This window comes from Pan paniscus, chromosome 11, assembly GCF_029289425.2.
Source record: "Pan paniscus chromosome 11, NHGRI_mPanPan1-v2.0_pri, whole genome shotgun sequence".
Taxonomy (NCBI): Eukaryota; Metazoa; Chordata; class Mammalia; order Primates; family Hominidae; genus Pan; species Pan paniscus.
Window position 1 is genome coordinate 9,021,149 of NC_073260.2, and position 19,168 is coordinate 9,040,316.

At 54.6% G+C, this 19,168-nt stretch overlaps 1 protein-coding gene across 1 annotated transcript in view; it reads right to left on the minus strand.

The window, feature by feature from the left end:
• The window catches only part of HMCN2 (hemicentin 2), a 165,230-nt gene that overhangs the window by 103,435 nt on the left and 42,627 nt on the right, over positions 1 to 19,168 (minus strand). Inside the window, exons 16-22 of the mRNA XM_008975935.4 lie at positions 11,388 to 11,588; positions 10,635 to 10,730; positions 10,183 to 10,310; positions 9,155 to 9,299; positions 5,406 to 5,518; positions 5,143 to 5,302; positions 3,638 to 3,803 (exon numbers count right to left, since the gene is read on the minus strand). Of these exons, the coding sequence (XP_008974183.3) occupies positions 3,638 to 3,803; positions 5,143 to 5,302; positions 5,406 to 5,518; positions 9,155 to 9,299; positions 10,183 to 10,310; positions 10,635 to 10,730; positions 11,388 to 11,588 (1,009 nt within the window). The remainder of the gene's footprint in view (positions 1 to 3,637; positions 3,804 to 5,142; positions 5,303 to 5,405; positions 5,519 to 9,154; positions 9,300 to 10,182; positions 10,311 to 10,634; positions 10,731 to 11,387; positions 11,589 to 19,168) is intronic.

Genomic DNA, 19,168 nt, shown 5'->3' on the forward strand with positions numbered 1-19,168 from the left:
GAGGGAGTGCAATGGCATGATCTTGGCTCACTGCAACCTTCACCTCCCAGGTTCAAGCAATTCCCCTGCCTCAGCCTCCCGAGAAGCTGGGACTACGGGCACGCACCACTACGTCCGGCTATTTTTGTGTGTGTGTGTGTGTGTGTGTTTTAGTAGAGACAGGGTTTCACCATGTTGGCCAGGATGATCTTGATCTCCTGACCTCGTGATCTGCCTTCCTTGGCTTCCCAAAGTGCTGGGATTACAGGCATGAGCCACCATGACAGGTCTATTTTGCCCTTCAAAAGGAAAAGCAAGTGACGTGGGCCAGAATGAATCGAGAAAATGGGTAAAAGAGAAAAGGAATCCGTGATGAGGACGGAATATAAGATGCATGAGGTTTAATTTTAGAACAGCCCCTACAAGGATAAGAGCCGCTCCAAAGGGACTGGGATGCAGCTGGGCGGCTCAGAACTTCACGGCTTCTGAGGTTCCTAGGATGCTTCCTCTGTGAGCACTTGCTGACTTGGGGGGGGTCGAAGATACCTAGGAGTTCAGAGAGCAGTGGCCCACCTGACACGTGTGTCCCTGTGCGTGCGTCTATGTGTGTCTGCGTGTCTGTGCATGTTGGGACCCAGCCCCAGGAGCTGCAGTGTCAGGTTCCACGTCCCCGCACCCCATGTGTTTCTGTTTCCTCCTCAGTGCACTGGGCATGGTGCCATCCACCCCAAACACCTCCAGGGCGCTGGCAGGAGAGGGCCACCCCTGGACAAGGGGAATGGAGGGGGCCACAGAGGCTCAGCACATCTTGGCTCTCAGCCCTGACTACACCGCAGAATTCCCCACGGACAGGAGAAGGGGCTGCCGTGGAGCCCTGTCCTTGGGGCAGGTCAGCAAGGAAGAGGAGCAAGGGAGCAGGGGAGGGGGGAGGGGGGCGTGGAGGGCTGCTGGCCCCTGTCAAGAGATGAGCACCTGCGACTCACCAGACGCATCAGCCAGATAAGTGCTCCGTTTTCAGAAGGGCAGCTTTGAGGCTGAGCCTGGGGACGTCCTTGGAGAAGGAAGGACAAGGAAGACAAGGGAGAGGGGAAGGGAGGGGAAGGGGAGGAGGAGGGAAAGGGAAGAGGGAGACAGGAGGGGAAGAGGAAGAGGATGTAGGGAAGAGGGGGATGGGAGGAGGAAGCAGACAGACAGAAAGTCTAACTGTGTGTTTTCCAAGGGGCTTTTTAAGTCTCTGTGTTCTGGTCGAGTCACTGAGGGACGGAGGGGGTGTGGTGCGTCTGTGAGAGGCTGAGCGTGGTTCTGTGTGTGGACACTGCCAGTGTGGGGCAGGGAGGGAACCAGAGGACCCAGAGCCTGCGAACAAAGCTTCAAGTACAATCAAAAGTGAGGCTATGGCCAGGCACAGTGGCTCACGCCTGTAATCCCAGCACTTTGGGAGACCGAGGCGGGTGGATCACCTGAGGCCAGGAGTTCGAGACCAGCCTGACCAAGATGGTGAAACCCTGTCTCTACTAAAAATACAAAAATTAGCTGGACATGGTGGCAGGTGCCTGTAATTCCAGCTACTCGGGAGCCTAAGGCAGGAGAATCAGTTGAACCAGGGAGGCGGAGGTTGCAGTGAGCTGAGATTGCACCACTGCACTCCAGCCTGGCAACAGAGCGAAACTCCATGTCCGAAAAAAAAAAAAAAAAAAAAGTGAGGCTATTCACAGTCACCAAAACGTGGAAACAGCCCCAGTGCACATCAACTGATGAGTGGACACACAAAAGGTGAGCACCCACAGGATGGGACACTATTTGGCCATTAAAAGGAAGCAAGCACTCATCTGGCCACGACATGGATGAACCTGGAAGACATTGAGTTAGGTGACAGAAGCCAGACACGAAAGGCCCCATGTAATTCATTTATATGAAATGTCCAGAATAGGCTGAAAGCAGATCAGTGGCTGTCAGGGGCTGCAGTGGGGCTAGAGCAGAAATGGGGGGCTGGTGGCTGCCAATGAGTATGAAGTTTTTTTGGGAGGGTGACGAACATGTTCTAAAATTGATCGTGGTGATGGCTGCACAGTCTGAATATACTAAAAACACTGAACTGTGTCCTTTAAATAAGCGAATGATACAGTATGTGAATTACATCTCAATAAAGGTTTTATATTTAAAAAGCAGGTGACAATTGAGATAACAGGTGTGGTAGGAGGAGGATAAATGTGTAAAAGCTGGAGAGGATGTCTCAGTTTGTGAACAGCAACAGCAGGGAAATCATATGAAAGGGAGCGAGTTTTCAGCACATCTGACTTCCTAAGCACTGCACATCCGTCATTACCCCACAAGGGGGCTATTTAAATAATGTCCACTTTGCAGATGGAGGAACAGGCCAAGAGGAGCCAGTGGCCACCCGAGGTTGCATGACTCAGAAGGGAGCAGGCAGTTCGGCACCGGGTCTGCGGAACTCCAGGGCCTGAGCACTTAACCCCACCCCCGCCTCCCAGCACATTTTCCTCCTTATTTAGATAAACTCTCAGCATCTCCCAAATCTGGAGATAAAACAATGTAAGCCAGCACGAAGTGAAGAGGGCAAGGGAGAGGGAACACAACACAACTCTAGGATTGCAAAAGTGGCTTTCGCAAATTTACAGCTCCCAGCTGACCTATTAATGCACCACGGCGAGGAGGGGTGAACAAATGGGAATGCGGTTCCCATTTCAGTAACAAGCCATAGATCAACACGCATCCTCCAGCTGAGGGCCACCACCCAGCCGCGGAGCTAGGACCGGGCTTTCTAGGGGAGCTGTGGGCTCCCATGGCCCCCGCCACACCCCCACCCCACAACATAGAGCTGCAGCAACGCCAAGAGGGCATGGGGGACCCCACCGATGATGCCCAGGGCCGGCTCCCTGGGCCCCTGCCACCTTTAGGGGTGCCTGGTTGCAAGGATTGGCAGGACTCACCAAACAGATGTTCTGAGATGCATTGACACATGGTGGGGGCGGGGGTCACGTTATAGGGCAGACTGCTCTGAGACCTTCTGAGTCTGGAACATCTCAAAGACCCTGCCAGGGCTGATGTCACCAGACTGAGCCACAGAACCCCCCAGCCAGGGGCAAGGGCCCTAGCATCCCCCACATCCCCTCCTGGGGGGTACGGCATGGCTTTGAAGGACACCCAAGCCAGCCTCCTCCCTGTCCGCCCACTCCCAGGATCCCAGACCGGGAGCAGCTGAGTCAGACAGCCCAGCCGCCAGACACCTGGTCTGCAGAGCAGGCATGGGGGTGGTGTGTGTCGTGGCGGGGATGTGGTCCCAGCCCTGGCTTTGCTCTTTCCTAGCTGGGTGATGGCGAGCAGCTCACTCCCTGGCTGAGTGTCAGTGTCCTGTTAGATATCAAGGGTGGCTGTGCAGATTAAATGGGATCCTGCAGGCAATGCCCCGTGCATGTTATTTCAGATGGGGAGTCTCACCCTGGGCTTCCAGGCACCCTCTAGAGGCCCCTTCCAGGCTTCTGGGGCCCCGTGGACAACAGCCTTGTGTGCAGAAGCCCAGGAGCACCCTATGGGAGAGACTGCAGGGTCCAAGACACCCGCTGGGTCACTGGTCACCTGAGGCAGGTTTCCCTCCAGCCCTACGCTCTGTCCCTTGAGGCCATGGGACTGGGGTTACCTGTTGGTGATGGGCGGTACAGGGCGGGAGTCCTTCGTCCAGGTGACCAGTGGGGGTGGGGAGCCCTTGGCCTCGCAGTCCAGGGTCACCTCTTCGCCAGCCTTCGCTGTGACTCGCAGAGGCACGTCTGCATTACGTGACCCGTTCATATGAATCCTGGGTTTGGCTGCGGGGAGAGTAAGCAGGGCCTGTCAGCAGGGCAGAGGGGACTAGGGTCCATGAGCACCCTGGGCCACGGGGCAGCTCCCCCAGGAGGCAGAGCCGGTACTGCACCCTCGACCTTCAGGAGGTCCAGAAGGTGGATGTGGCTGTCAGAAGGTGGAGAGTCCAGATTGGAGGTGGGACTCAGGTCCCAGGGTTTTCACTCAGTCCTCCCCTACCCACCTCCCCACCACCACCTTGCTCTGAGGACCCTGACCCGGTCCCTCCTGCCCTACGGTCTGTGCCTTCTCTGGCTTCTCTTCATCCTGCTGTCCCTTCCCCAGAGACATTCTGAAAGGCTCTGAACTCCTCCTCTCTCTCTACCTTCTCCCCTTGCTCATTCACTTATTCCCATGATATCAGCCACCAAAGAATGCACAGACCCTCCCTCTGGACCTCTCGAAGCCTGGTGAGGGATTGATGGCAATCTGTGCACGTCACGTCTCTCTCACCTTAAGCTGAAGACCCTTCGTCGGCAGAAACAGCATGGTACCCTTCCTTCCTCCCCCCTCCCCGCCTCCGCCTTTCTACCTTGGAGCTCATACAAGGAAGGCACTCGCTACCTGTCTGAGCAGCAACAATGAAAGAAGCTAGCCAGTTGGGGACATCAAAACCCATCTAGCCCTCCCGTGTTCCCCGTACATTTGTAGTTCAAAGGAAATGCTCCCCCATTAGGAATTTTTTTTTTTTGCAATATAAAAATATTGACTGTAAGGGTCTATGAGAGAAAAAGCCTGGCTTATACATTTGCTCACTCCTCCCAGACATATTTACTGAGCGCCAGCCCTATGGGGAATGCTGCGGACGGCAGCGAAGGAGACAGGTCCCGCCCCATCTTCACAGCCTTTAGGGTCCTTTGGCAATACTGGTACCAAAAAGCTCACTATGTGATTAATTATTGAATCATAGCTGTGACGGGTGCCAGGAAGGGGATATTCCACAGTTTACAGCAAGGTGACTTGACCAGCCTGGGGGAGCAGGGAGAGCTGAGATCTGACAGATGGGAGCAGTCAGCTGGGCCCAGAGGTGGGGGAACAGCATTCCAAGCAGAAGGAACTACATGTGCACAAGCCCTGAGGCAGGTTGGACCATTCCAGAAATAGAAAGGAGACCAGAGGGTCTGGGGCAGAGAGAGGCGGGTGAGAGGGCTGCTGGGGACGCGGGTCCTGTGCAGAGCCACGTGTCTTTGCAGGACTTGCTGATGCAACAGCTTCCCTGCCTCAGGCTCCACAGGGCTGAGGTGGGACTCTCTGTCTCCACAGCCACTGAGCCCCCTCTCCCAGAACAGGGTTGGCATCACTCACTGTTGACAGAAAGTCGCATCTCCTGGCTAGAAAAGCCCACGGTGTTGGTGGCCGTGCAGACATAGGCTCCTGCGTCCTGGGCAGACGGCTGGGCGATGAGCAGGGTGCCCTCCTTACTCACATTGTAGTGGGGACCTCTGGAGGTCAGGGCATTGGTTTCCTAGGGCAGAGGCACAGGTGACATCAGCGAAGCCCACACCTCCGCCCCATGACACACTGGGCCTACCTCTCCAGTTACCCTCTCGGTAACAGGCACTGCTTACCTTGGTCCAGGTGATGGTGGGGGCGGGAACTCCTGAAGCGACGCAGGGGAGAGAGGCCGGAACCCCTTCATTGGTGATATGGTGGGTGGCAGTGGGATGGATTCTAGGTGGCACTGTTATAAATAAACCAATGTCAAAGCCAAGGCTCATTGCAGCATCATTCACAGTGGCCAAAAGGTAGAAACAGCCCAATGTCCATCAGCGATGCATGGGCACACAGCATGTGGTGTGTGCACACAACGGAAGAGTATTCATCCTTAAAAAGGAAGGAAATTAATTCCAGCTATATGACATTCTGGAAAAGGCAAAGCAGTCGGATACGGTGGCTCATGCCTGTAATCCCAGCACTTTGGGAGGCTGAGGCGGGAGAATCACTTGAGGTCAGGAGTTCGAGACCAGCCTGGCCAACTTGGTGAAACTCCGCCTCTACTAAAAATACAAAAATTAGCTGCACATGGTGGTGCATGCCTTGTAATCCCAGCTACTCGGGAGGCTGAGGCAGGAGAATTGCTTGAACTGGAAGGCAGAGGTTGCAGTGAGCAGAGATTGCACAACTGTACTTCAGCCTGGGAGACATAGTGAGACTCTTGTCTCCAAAAAAAAAAAAAAAAAGAAGAAGTAGAAGAAGAAGAAAAGACAAAACTAGATCAGTGGTTGCCAGGTTGGGGGAGGAAGGGATGAAGAGGCAGAGCCCAGAGGATTTTTAGGGCAGTGAAGCTACTCCAGGTGATATTGCAGTGATGGGTCACTGCATTTGTCCAAACCCACAAATTAAACAACACCAAGGCTGGGTGCAGTGGCTCACACCTGTAATCCCAGCACTTTGGAGGCCAAGGTGGGCGGATCGCCTGAGATCAGGAGTTCGAGACCACCTTGGCCAACAGGGTGAAACCCTGTCTCTACTAAAAATACAAAAATTAGACCGGGACAGTGGCGGGCGCCTGCAGTCCCAGCTACCCAGGAGGCTGAGGCAGGAGAATTACTTGAACCCGGGAGGTGGAGGTTGCAGTGAGCTGGGATTGCGCCACTGCACTCCAGCCTGGGCCATAGAGTGAGACTCCATCTCAAAAAAAATAAAAACAAAAAATAAAAAAACCACTAAGAGGGAACCCATCTAAAATAAAAATAAAAATAAAAAATAAAACAAATAAACACCACCAAGAGGGAACCCCAATGTAAACTATGGGATTTGGAGTGATGATGACGTGTCTTCAGTGCTAACAACGGGCCGCCCTGGGGGGGGATGTTGACAGTGAAGAAGGCTGCGCGTGGCGGGAGCCAGGGTTATGTGGGAAATCTCTGTACCTTCCCCTCAGTTTTTCTATAAACTTAAACTGCTCTTAAAAGTCCAGTCTGTTTTTTAAAAAGGAATAAAATTCTGACACATGCTACACCATGGATGAACCTTAAAAACATGCTAAGTGAAATCACAGACATAGGAGGACAAATACCGTAAGATTCCACTTCTATGAAGTCCCTAGATACGCAAGTTCATAGAGATAGGAGGCAGAAGGGTGGCTCCCGGGGGGCTGAGGGGAGATGGGAATGGGGAGCTAATGTTTAATGAGGACAGAGTTTCAGTTCAGGATGATGAGAAAGTCCTGGAGATGGATAGCGGTGATAGTGTGAAATGTGAATGTACCAACACCACTGCACACCTAAACATCGTCAAATGATACACGTTATGTTATGTATATTTGACAATTTTAAAAGCTTTCAGGCCAGGCACGGTGGCTCATGCCTGTAATCCCAACACTTGGGGAGGCTGAGGCAGGTGGATCACCTGAGGTCAGGAGTTTGAGACCAGCCTGGCCAACATGGTGAAACTCGTCTCTACTAAAAATACAAAAATTAGCCGGGCATGGTGGCACATGCCTGTAATCCCAGCTACTCAGGAGGCTGAGGCAGGAGAATTGCTTGAACCCGGGAGGTGGAGGTGGCAGTGAGCCAAGATCATGCCACTGCACTCCAGCCTGGGCAACAGAGTGACTGCGTCTCAGAAATAAATAAGTAAAAAAAAAAAAAAAAAAAAAAAGCTTTCAATGAGAGAATAAAACTGGCACAATCCCTGAGCCACCACTGCCTGCTATCGTCAGTTTTTTTGTCTTCCTCATACAGAAGGCAGCATGTGCTTGGGAACCAGCTGCGCTGATTCATTGCTCTGGGGCTCTGGATAAGCCACTTAATCTTTTGGTGCCCATATTCCCTGATCAGCACAAAAGCTAATTTAACCCCAGTTCCCTGGTCGTCCCTTCTGGAATGGATAGATGAGCAGTGTTTGCAGAACACAGTGAGCTTAAAAACAGGTGTCACACCCACCCTGGGCACCACTCAGATTCGCAGGCTTGAAAACGGGGTCTCTAAGGGGAGCGAGAGAGGGGTAACTAAGCATGGAGAAGCCAGGAGAGAAATCCAGAAGCCAGGGGCTCTGACGCTAGCACTTGGAGCTCCTTTAGGGAGGAAAATGGCCTTCTGGACTCCCAGGTCGCCAAAGCCAGCAGAGGCCCATAAATATTTGCTGAATAGAAATGAACTGAGCCAAGAGAGACTGAGCCTGTTCATGTCAGCCCCGCAGAAGCGGCTGTGAGGGCACAGTGGGAAGTTAGGGGGTGAAACTGAGTGGAATCATATATAGAAACTAGCAGATGCCTGGCATGTGGTACACACTCCACCCTGGATGGCAATTTGGATCTGGAATTTTGAGGGGATGGCACCTAGAATTGCACCTGAGCGCTCAACCCAGCCCTTCTGAACTTTGCACTCCCCTATAAAATGGGGAACGCGCGTTCTTCCCACTAATCCCTTGGGGGCTTTTTGAAACAAACAAGAAAAAAGACGATATTAACATACTTGGTAAATCACAAAATACAACCAAATTTAGTTTGAAACGTCTCATCTTACATTAAAAAGCACAGTGGTTCCGGTTGGGTGAATAAAAGAACCCAGTGCTGTGGGTAGGAGAGCAGTTGGGCAAAACACTAAAAATTCCAAAAACGTACAATCTCTGTGATGCAAAACTTAATCCACATTAATGGGTTTATCCTAAGGAAAGAATTGGTCACGTAGGTACGTGGTCACCTACAATGTGTAGGTACGAGGCTGTTCATACCCGGGGTGTGGGGGATGCGGTTGGGGGGGGGGAGTACAGATAATCAGGTAATTAGATAATCAGGGGACATGATCATCCCCTTATTAAATTGATGCCTCTGAATCTTAATTGACAGAAAACAGAACAGCCATAACACCTTGTCATGGAAACACTTAGGTGCCAAGACAATGACAGCATGTGATCCTATTTGGTTTTTAAATAGGTTTGTAAACAGGTAGATAGATTAGATGGATAGATAGATAGATAGATAGATAGATAGATAGATGATAGATAATTTTTATATAATTTATAAGAACATACAAAGAATCTGTATGTATAATGTATAAAGAATATATATTCTATGTATACATAGTGTATATATATACTACACATAGGTGTGTGTGATATACATATAGAGAGTGTGTGTGTATAGAGTATGAAAAGATACATGCCAAAATGCAAAATCTGGTTATTCTTAGCTACTGGTATTATGAGATTATTTTTTTAACTTGTCAAATCCCTAATTTTCCCACAGAGAATATATATGATTTGCGTGATTTTTTAAAGCAAATGCATTCAAGATCAAGTTACCTCTGCACATTCCCCCACCCCATCATGTTCCCTGCCCCATGACCACCACCTCCGAGACCCCAGGACTCACCCTGGACCATCAGCTCCACGTCCCGGTGCTGAGAGCCGGCCGTGTTGGTGGCCACACAGCTGTACCTCCCCGCGTGCTCCTGCAATGCTCGGTCAAGGTGGAGGCTGCCGTCTGCTCGGATGGAATGCCGGCTGCCAGGTGGGAGCTGGTGGGGGTGAGGAAGCACCAGCTTAGCCTTGGGTCTCACTCAGAGGCAGCTGAGAGAGAACCCTTGGGAAACTATGCTGCTCATCAGGCCAGTAGGGAGCAGCCAGGACTGAGAGCCCGGGGGCTCAGAGAAGGCTGAGGAGCTCTGTGAGTCCTTCCCGAGTGCCCAGTCAAGCCCTCCAGAGACCCTGCAGGGCTGGGTGGGCCTGACCCCTACATACCCTGACCCCACCTCTCCCTCGGCCAACTGGACCAGGGTGAGCCTGACCCAAGCTGGGCCCACGAGAGTCTCTCCTGGGAATGCAGAGTTGGGAAGGCACCTCTTTGCAGCCTGCAGGACACAGGGACCCGGTGTGTCTGAGACCAGGCAGAAGAATTGAGGAAAGGGAAGAGGTAATGAAAGAGTCAATAGGAGAGGGCAAACAGAAGAACACCAAGAAAATCAAATGGACGTGAACTGGTTGATAAGGCAACCACTGTGCGTTCAGCGTGCGCCGGTGTCTGGGGCAGATAGGAAACTGCACAGCTCACATCCCTGCTCTGGAATCATAAGAACCGGGGAGACCACTGCATTGAGACTGGGCCTCCACTAAATCCCTGCTCCCTGGCCCACAGCACTCCTGAGGCACACGATTGCCCTGCAGAGCTCCCAGGGGTCCAGCAGCCATGACCCATCTGACAGCCGGCGGGACTTTAGAGGGCAACAAACGCCATCAGTGCATTATCAGAGAAGGTTCTGAAATGGGGCCAAAAAGAGGGTGGAAGGAAGAGGACACTCCCAGGCGGGGAAACAGCCAAGCAGAGATAGAGACGTGGCTGTGACAGCCTCCTTCTTCCCCAGGTGCCACCGCCCACCGCACCCAGAGGAGCCCGATACTCACGGGCCGGCCGTCCTTGAGCCAGTGCCTTTCCGGGAGGGGCCGCCCAGCTAGGACGATGCAGGGCAGGGACACGGGCTGCCCCTCCAGGACCCGGACGGTGGGGGCGCTGCTGGCGATCTGTGGCGGGGCTGTGGGGAGAGGAGCCGGTGTCAGCCACAACAGGTGCCCTGGGTGGTTGTCTGGGGGACAGAGGCTCCTGCTCCCCTCTCCCTCCCCAGGGAACTGAGAGATGCATCAGAATTGGGGATCCTAAAGGGTCACAGGACCCCCAGGACATTGTCCAGGACGCAGGGGCACAGGTGCTGCTCTTGGAGAATTTGGCTGTGGATTCGTTTGTTCCAACAGATGGGCCAGGAGAGGCTCCCTGGAGGCGCCCATGGCCTTGCTGTGCCCCCGGGGAGCACCTGCCTCCCACCTCCCACCTCCCACAGCCCTCAGATCCACCAGCGAACCATGACCAGTGACGATGAGCCGGGCCTCAGCCTGGACCTTCCCAAAGACGTTTCGAGCTTCACAGACATATGGGGCCTGGTCTTCTGGGGCCACACCTGAGGGGCACGAGAGAGGCAGGTGTGACTGCCAAGGCACACCACAGCTGCAGCCCCCATGGGCTCCAGCTCCCCAGGTGCAGAGACAGCCCCTTGGCATGGCCTGGCCTTACAGAGGTTCAGGAGGGAAGGCTGGGATGGTAGAGAGGGAAGGGGTGAGGGACACTGCTGGACCTTGGAAGGTGAGAAAGCCTCAGTTTGCTCATCTGTGGAATGGGGGTAATTGGCCTGTACCTCGTAGTGTGATGGGGAAGGGTTGACAAAGTGCCCGCCCTCGGGCCTGGCGTGTAGTAAACAGTGGGTGGTAGGGTAGGCGCAGTAGTAATTATGGTAATCATAGTAGCTTATATGTGTGTGACAGCATGTGGCAAGAACTGTGCTAAGCACTTTGTACAGATTATCCACACCACAGCCCCATAAAGTGGCTGCTAATCAGCCAGGTGGGTAGTAGATTTCATGGTCGTGATTATGAACAGGGTCAGAGTAGTGGAATGACTTGGCCAGAGCCACCCAGCCGAAGTGTGACCGCGTATCAGCCTCTGCTCTATGGTCAGTGCTGGCGGTCAGGGTCCTGCTCTCGGCCACCTGGCCTGGGGTTTAGGGTGTCAGAGGCCATCCTGTCTCCCTGCCCACCCCCCACCAGCCCCAATCTCTTACTTTCAAAGAATAGCACTCCCGAATCCGGCTGCCGAGACCTACTGCCTCGCCCGGCCCCCAGCCTGAGTCCCAGGGGCTGGCCATCTCCGCGGCGCCAGGTGACCATCGGGGGCGGGCGGCCTGTTGCCCGGCATGCCAAGAGGGCACTCCTCCCCAGCTCCACAGTGACATCCCGGGGCAGCTCTGTCAGCTGGGGCGCATCTGCAGGGAGGGAGGTGACCAGTCAACCATGCCCAGAGGCTGGACCTGCTCAGCGGCAGGTCCCCAAGGAACTGCCTCCCTCTCCTCCCCCTGTACTATTGCCCTTGTGAACCTAGGGGCCGACTCCTGTCCAGGGCTCCAGGGTCAACCTGTGCTGAGTGGCATCCACCCCTGGAGAGCTCTTGGGATGAGGCAGAGGGAGTGACTCGTGGGTTGGTGCGTGGGGTCTCAGGGGCCTGGCTTTATCCCAGAGGTGCAGGGGAGGGAGCAGCATGCCCACTCCTGGCTGTGACACCTCCCAGGAAGCCCCTCCAAGGGGCTCTAAGGAGTGTTTCTGAGTCTGATTGTGACCCGCTGACATAGGAGCTGAGGGTGAGTTTTCACTTCTACCCCTGCCTACCCTCCCCTACCCCTCGCTTCCTCCTGGGCCAGAGAGGCTTCCTCTTGGAGGTGTCCTGAGCTCCCCTCTGATGCTTAAGCCCCTGGCCTAAGCCAGGCCCACTTCTGTGGAGGGGAGCATGGCCTGGGGGGCCTGGCGGGACTCAGCTGCCATTTCCACAGCCCCTTTATTGCCGCCCCGCCAAACAGCCAGCGTCGTGGGGGATTATAGGTCTTCTTCACCCTCTTCTCTAGAGCTTGCCCTGTTGGCTGAACTTTTTTGGAAAGAGCAGACAGAATTAAAACTTGCTTGTTATAAATAACGTGACCTTATACATTAGGGTCTGAACTGGGCCACTCAAAAGTGAATAGGGGTTGCATTAATAGTGACCCCAGGACGACTGGCTAAACAAGGGCTGTCCTGGAAACCAGGAGTTATAAGACATTCTAATAATACACAAAGGGCAGAGATTCCCCTAATTCTTGCTCCACACACCCCAAATCCCACGCCCTTCCCTAAGGTAACCACTGTTAATAGCTTGCAGTGTTTCTTCCAAATCATTTTTTTCCTAAGCATCATTTGACTTTTATAATCAGGAGAAGAAAAAAAGAAGTTATTTCCCAAAACAGAAACTCAAGATCCTGTCTCTCCTTCAGCAGGCCAGGAGCCGGTCCGAGCCAAGTGGGTCCAGGTCCTTCCCTCGGCAGCCTCTGGGCACCATCCTCAGGTCCTTGTCCCAGGCCCCTGCAGCAGGGAAGTCCCTGGCCTTTTTTTTTTTAACCCTTTGAGTCTGATACCATGGAAAAGCCTCTACCTCTTTGTTCTTTCCATCTGTCTCCAGAAATACCCTTCATCCATCCAAATCATGACATCAAATTTCCCTCCTGGCCTCAGGGATTAGGGAAGTTCCAGGCAGATATAAACACAAGTTGGAAAATTACTGTGAGGAGGAAGACTGTCTTGGACCCAACCTCAGACACCACCCTTTCTCATCGGGGCCTGGCAGCCGCCGAAGCTCAGAATCCCAGAATCCCAGAATCCCAGAAAGCCTTTCCTTGGGCCCGCCCTAGACAAGGTCACTGTTCCTGCAGAGCCCTGGCCCCCAGGGGTACAGCTTTGCCATACCTCACCTACCCGGAGCAGAACACCACAACAGCCTACCTTCCCCAGCTGCACCCAACCCGGCCGCAGAGCCCAGCTCCAGCCTCCCACTCCAAGGATGCCTCTGATTCCTCTCCTCCCAGACCGCTTTCAATTCCCTGCCCTCCTTAGCCCCAAACAGCCCTGCTTTGTCTCCTGACTCTGGTTTGTTTGTTTTTGGTTTTTTGGTTTTTTGTTTGTTTGTTTTGAGACAGAGTCTCACTCTGTCGCCCAGGCTGGAGTGCAGTGGCGCAATCTCGGCTCCCTGCGACCTCTGCCTCCCAGGTTCGACATGGGGAAACCCCGTCTCTACTAAAAAATATGTATATATAAATTAGCCAGGCATGGTGTTAGGCACCTGTAATCCCAGCTACCCAGGAGGCTGAAGCAGGAGAATCGCTTGAACCCAGGAGGCAGAGGTTGGAGGGAGCCGAGATAGCACCACTGCACTCCAGCCTGAGTGACAGAGCGAGACTCTGTCTACAAAAAAAAAAAAAGAGAGAGAGAGAGAGAGAGAGATGGTGGGGTCTCGCTATCAAATAGGCTGGAGCACAGTGGCGCAATCATAGCTCACTGCAGCCTCGAGGCTCAAGTGTAAAGGGTACCATTTGGCATCCCTAAGTGACAGGCATGAAGACGAGCACTTATTGTAACCATAATTTCACTCATGGCTGAATGAACTCATAAGTGGATATCATCACAATCCCCATCTCACAGATGAGGAAACTAAAGGTCGGAGAGATGATGGAACCTGCCCAAGGTCACAGCTTGAAGCCAGTGGCAGGGCTAAGATCAGAGCCCTGGTCTGTCCAGTGCTAAAGCCCAGGCTCTCAACCACCCCACCCCTGCTTCCCCCTCAGCACCTGGTGGCTGCCCCAGCCAGAGCTGCACTCACCCCTCCATCTTCTTGCAAGAGAGCCAAATCCCAGACTCACTGCTGTGCCCTGGACCCGTGCAGACAACTGTGACTCCATGGATCTGTGCAGCCATCCCTCCCCCTGCTAACCTGGAGCCCCCCAAATAAGGCAGGAACCCAGGACCCTCATAGGCCAGAGCTGAAGGCCCTCTGGTCTGCCCCTCATTGTACATGTGGGAGGCTGAGGCCCCGCGTCCTGCTGAGGTCAGGGGAGAGGCCGGACTCCCAGCCCAGTGCTCTGCCCAGGGCCTCATCTCTGCTTTCTGGCTCCCAGGCCCCTCCTCACACAGACTCCCAGGTGACCCTCTGCCATGACCCAGGGAGGACAGCGAGCTGGTTCCATGGCCACCGTGGCTCCACAGGAATGACCCTTTCTGCCTTAGCCACAGTCAGTTTTCTGGGGCGGGAGCTACAGGCATCCAGAGACAGGTGATGTTGTCAGCAGCTCTGGAGATTCCTGGAGGAGCCTCTTGTCAGCTGACGGCTGCAGCTGCCTGTTTGTGGGGATGGGGCTCTAAGTGGGGGAGCCTAGAACACCCGGAAACGTGCCTGGTGAAAGGGGCCTGCCACCAGCCTGGGATGGGGCGAGGGGACAGGAGGGGCTGCCGCCTGCAGGGGTGCCCCGTCCTTTTTTTCCTGCTCTGCCTCCCTCCCCCACCCACACAACTGGGACTTCAGCCACGCCCAGGGTAGCACCCCCACCCCCATCTTTCTCCAGCCCAGACCTTCCACTGAGCTCCCTACCCCTGTGTCCATCTGCCCCTAGACACCTCCACAACTCCCCAGCCCTCAGCACAGTGCCTCCCGGCTCAGCACCCCCCACCACTGCAGGGTACAGTCCCTGACGCTGCTTCCTTTGTCGCACTCCTGGCAGTGACGGGGCGGCAAGTCCTCCTCGGCCTCATTCCATCCACTTCTCACTGAGTTCAGTCATGGCGGTGGCTCCTGGCTGCTCTCCCTGCCTTTCACGCTGCCTCTGAACCACCCTCGGTGGTGCAGCAGAGGGGACTTCCCAGGGCACAGGCTGGACCGTGGCTTCGCCTGCCTGAGCCCTGTCTGCTACGGGCTGAACTGTGTCCCCCACAAACCCATATGTTGAAGCCTGAGCCGCAGTGTGATGGTATTGGAGATGGGGCTTCTGAGAGGTGATTGGGGTTGGGTAAGTCATGAGAGTGAGGCCCCTACCATGGGGATTAGTGTCCTTTTAAGAAGAGATGCCAGGGAGCGTCCTTCCTCTCTCCACCCATAAGTCCCAAGAAAAGGCCACGAGAGGACCTGAGCGAAGGCAGAGGCTGCCAGCCAGGAAGAGAACCCTGGCAGAACCCAGCCGGGCCAGCAGCCTGATGGTCGGCTTCCAGCCTCCAGAGCTGTGAGGAGTGTCTACTGTTTAAGCTCCCTGGTCTATGGTATTTCATCATGGCAACCTGAGCTGACCAGGATACTGTCCCTGGCTCCCGAGGATGGCAGGGCAGAGTCCAGGCGATGGAAAGGCTCAGATGCCCTACCAGCCCAGTGTGGCTGCTGCCTCCAGCCTCAACCCCCAACTCACTTGGCTCACATTTGTAGAGAACCCTAGTACCATCCAGCCCTGGGGTACAAGGATCTGGCCAGCAACAGGCAGGGCCATCCCTCCAAGCTTGGCATATAATTGGTGCATAGGGACAGAGGGAAGAGAGGGGAAGGAAAGGAAGGGAGGGGGAGGGGAGGGGAGGGGAGGGGATGGGAGGGGAGGGGAGGGGAGGGGACGGGAAGGGGAGGGGAAGGAAAGGAAGGGAGGGGAGGGGAGGGGAAGGGAGGGGGAGGGCAGAGGGAGGAGGGAGGGGAGGGAGGGGAAGGAGGGGAGGGGAAGGGGAGGGGAAAGGGAGGGGGAGGGGAGAGGGAGGGGAAGGGGAGGGGAGAGAAGGGAGGGAGGAGAGGGAAGGGGAGGGAGGGGAGGGAGGGGAGGGAAGGAGGGAGGGAGGGAGGGAGGAAGGAGCTCGTCTAGGGCAGGTTCAAAGGGAAGGGGTAACTAACTTCCTGCTTGCAGGTGAGGCTGCTGACCCCCTGCAGGAGGCGCTCTCAGAGCTGCTGAGGGTGAGAGCACAGACCCAGCTGGTCAGGCCACGCTCCCCTCCCAGGGATTTTCCAGGGGAAAGGCCCTGGTGAAGTCAGATGACAGAGGTGGTGACTCCCCTGCGCCTGCTGCTCCCCCAGCGAAAGGGACACTGGCCTGAAGGCCCCCACTCTGCCTCACTGGGCACGCGGGAATGAGTTCCATCCTCACTCTGGGCCTCAGTTTATCCATCTGGAAGGCGGTAACTCTATTTTCACCTTGGTCCTGGTACCTTACAGCTCTAGGACTCCTTATCACTGCCTGGAGAGTCCACACCCCAGCCTCTGCCTCCCACCCAGGGCTGTGGCTCAGAGCACGGGGGCAGGGCTGGGGGTTGCAGCCAGCTCCAGAAGCGCCCCCTGCGACTCAGTTTGCCAGGAGGAGGGAGGAGTCTCAGGCCGGAAGATTGTGCAGATGGGCAAAGTGGACCCCGGGGAGGGGTCTCCACAGCCCCCTTTCCTGAGGACTCGGGGACTGCTTTTCCCACAGAGGGAATGCTGCAATTGGGCCTAGGGTGGCAGCTCTGCTGGTCAGGGCCACAAGATGCCTTTACTCCTCTTCCTCCATAAAGAAACATGGAAAATGATATTTCATAACTGCACTGGCACAAAGACATGAATGATGCAGGCTGGATTAGTCTTTATCTATTCACTATTGGTCATTTTTTAATTCTGATTTTAAAAGAAATCAAAATTAGAAAAGCATCCTGGACCCCTACAAGTGCAGGGCCTTCTACCAGTGCCTGCTATGCCTGATGGAGAAGTCGCCTCGCCATGGCCCCCTCGCCACAGAGCCCGGCCCATTTCTCCCCAACTCCCCTCCCCCAAGGATGGCCAGAGAGTCTTTAGTGTCCAAAACAGCACATCTCCTGTTCCCCAGCTCGGCCCCCGGCAACCAGGAGCTTCCAGGATGGGACTAAGAAGCAGGGACTGAAATGAGAGGACAGAAAGAGGAGGCATATCCATTTAGTCTGGGAGCACTGGCTCATGCCTGTAATCCCAGCACTTTGGGAGCCCGAGGCGGGCGGATCATCTGAGGTCAGGAGTTCGAGACCAGCCTGGCCAACATGGAGAAACTCTGTCTCTACAAAAAATACAAAAATTAGCCGGGAATGGTGGTGCGTGCCTGTAATCCCAGCTACTCGGGAGGCTGAGGCAAGAGGATCACTTGCACCCGGGAGGCAGAGGTTACAGTGAGCCAAGATCGTGCCACTGCACTACAGTCTGGGTGACAGAATAGGACTCCATCTCAAAAAAAAAAAAAAAAGAAAAAAAGAGGACACACATTCATTTAGAGAGGAATGAGGTAAAGCACAGACCACAGCTCAGGGCACTGAACTCAGGAGGGGTTGCCACACACAGTCAGGCAACCAGCCATGTGACGAGTCGCCCCACCTCACCGAGCGCTGGTCAGCTCACCCAGCCTGGACACGGGTTTATGGGGCAGGGTGCCCACGTGCATTATTTATTCCATGCAAGCCCTGAGCGAAGCACATTCTCAGGAAACCTCTCAAGGGCCCTATGAGCCCAGCTCTGCTACCACCCTCCTCGTTTCACAGACGAGGAAAGTGAGGCTCCAAGAGGCAAATAATGCAGGCAAATACCAGCGGACCTGGGCATGGAGCCTAGGACTCCTGACTGGCAGATGCCAGGCTCGGAAGGTAATCCACCAGTGCCTCGCAGGCTGGTCCACAAGTGCAGGCCCTCCTGGCACAGAGGAGTAGGATGCCTCCCTTCCTATGCCCCAGACACTACCAGGAAGCCAGCTCTCAGCTCAACAGCAGGAAGCGGGCACAGTACACACCCGTTCCCGACCTCTGCCAGTCTGGCCAGGAAGGCTGGACGACAGCTGCCACCCAGATAGGCAGGAAATTCCATTTCCCACCACCACTGCCAGACCAGCTCACCCCAGACCCACAGGTGCTGGGCCATTGTCCATCCCTTCCCTGACCTAAAGTTAAGGCCAGAGGCCACCAGTGGCCCAGAAAGAAACTCTGCCACAGGGACATGGCTCCAAGGTCAACAGCAGACAGGTGAAGGAACAGGTCTAGGCGGACACTCAGCCTGGATCCCAAAGAAATGAGACTCTGGGCTAGGCACAGTGGCTCATGCCTATAATCCCAGCACTTTGGGAGGCCGAGGCGGGTAGATCACCTGAGGCCAGGAGTTCAGCCTGAACAACATGGTGAAACCCCATCTCTACTAAAATTACAAAAATTAGCTGGGCATGGTGACGAACGCCTCTAATCCCAGCTACTCAGGAGGCTGAGGTGGGAGAATCACTTGAACCTAGGAGGTAGAGGTTGCAGTGAGCCGAGATTGCGCCTGGGCACTCCAGCCTGGGCAACAGAGCGAGACTCCATGAAAGAAAGAAGGAAAGAAAGAAAGAAAGAAAGGAGGGAGGGACGGAGGGAGGAAGGGAAAGAAAGAGAGAGACAGAGAAAGAAAGAAAGAAAGAAAGAAAGAAAGAAAGAAAGAAAGAAAGAAAGAAAGAAAGGAGGGAGGGAGGGAGGGAGGGAGGGAGGGAGGGAGGGAGGGAGGGAGGGAGGGAGGGAGGGAGGGAGGGAGGGAAAGAAAGAAAGAGAGAGAGAGAAAGAAAGGAAATAAATAAATAAATATGGGTCTGCTTCAAATAAGTCAGATGCTGAGCAAAGGATGACAATGCCCATCACAACACAAGGTACACCCTCCCTGGAGCACCCTATCTGCTCACCCAGAACCTCTAATACCAGCGTCAGCAGCTGGATCACAGCTCACGTGCCACAGGCCTTCCTTCTCTCTTGCTCACACAACGTCTCATTTTGGCAATGAGGAGCCCAAGGCTTGCAGAGGGAAGCAGCACCAGGCCCACTCTGCTGGTGAGCATCAGACTCAAGGCCAGGGGCTATAGGTGCAAGACCCTTGGTTCAGACCCCACCTCTGCCACTCGCCAGCTGTGTGATCTTGGGCAAGACATGAAACCTCTCTGTGCCTTGTTTTCCCTATCTGTAAAGGGGATGATGATCGTTCCATCTCCAAGGGTTGTTGTGAGGGTTACATAAGCCAGCAACAAAA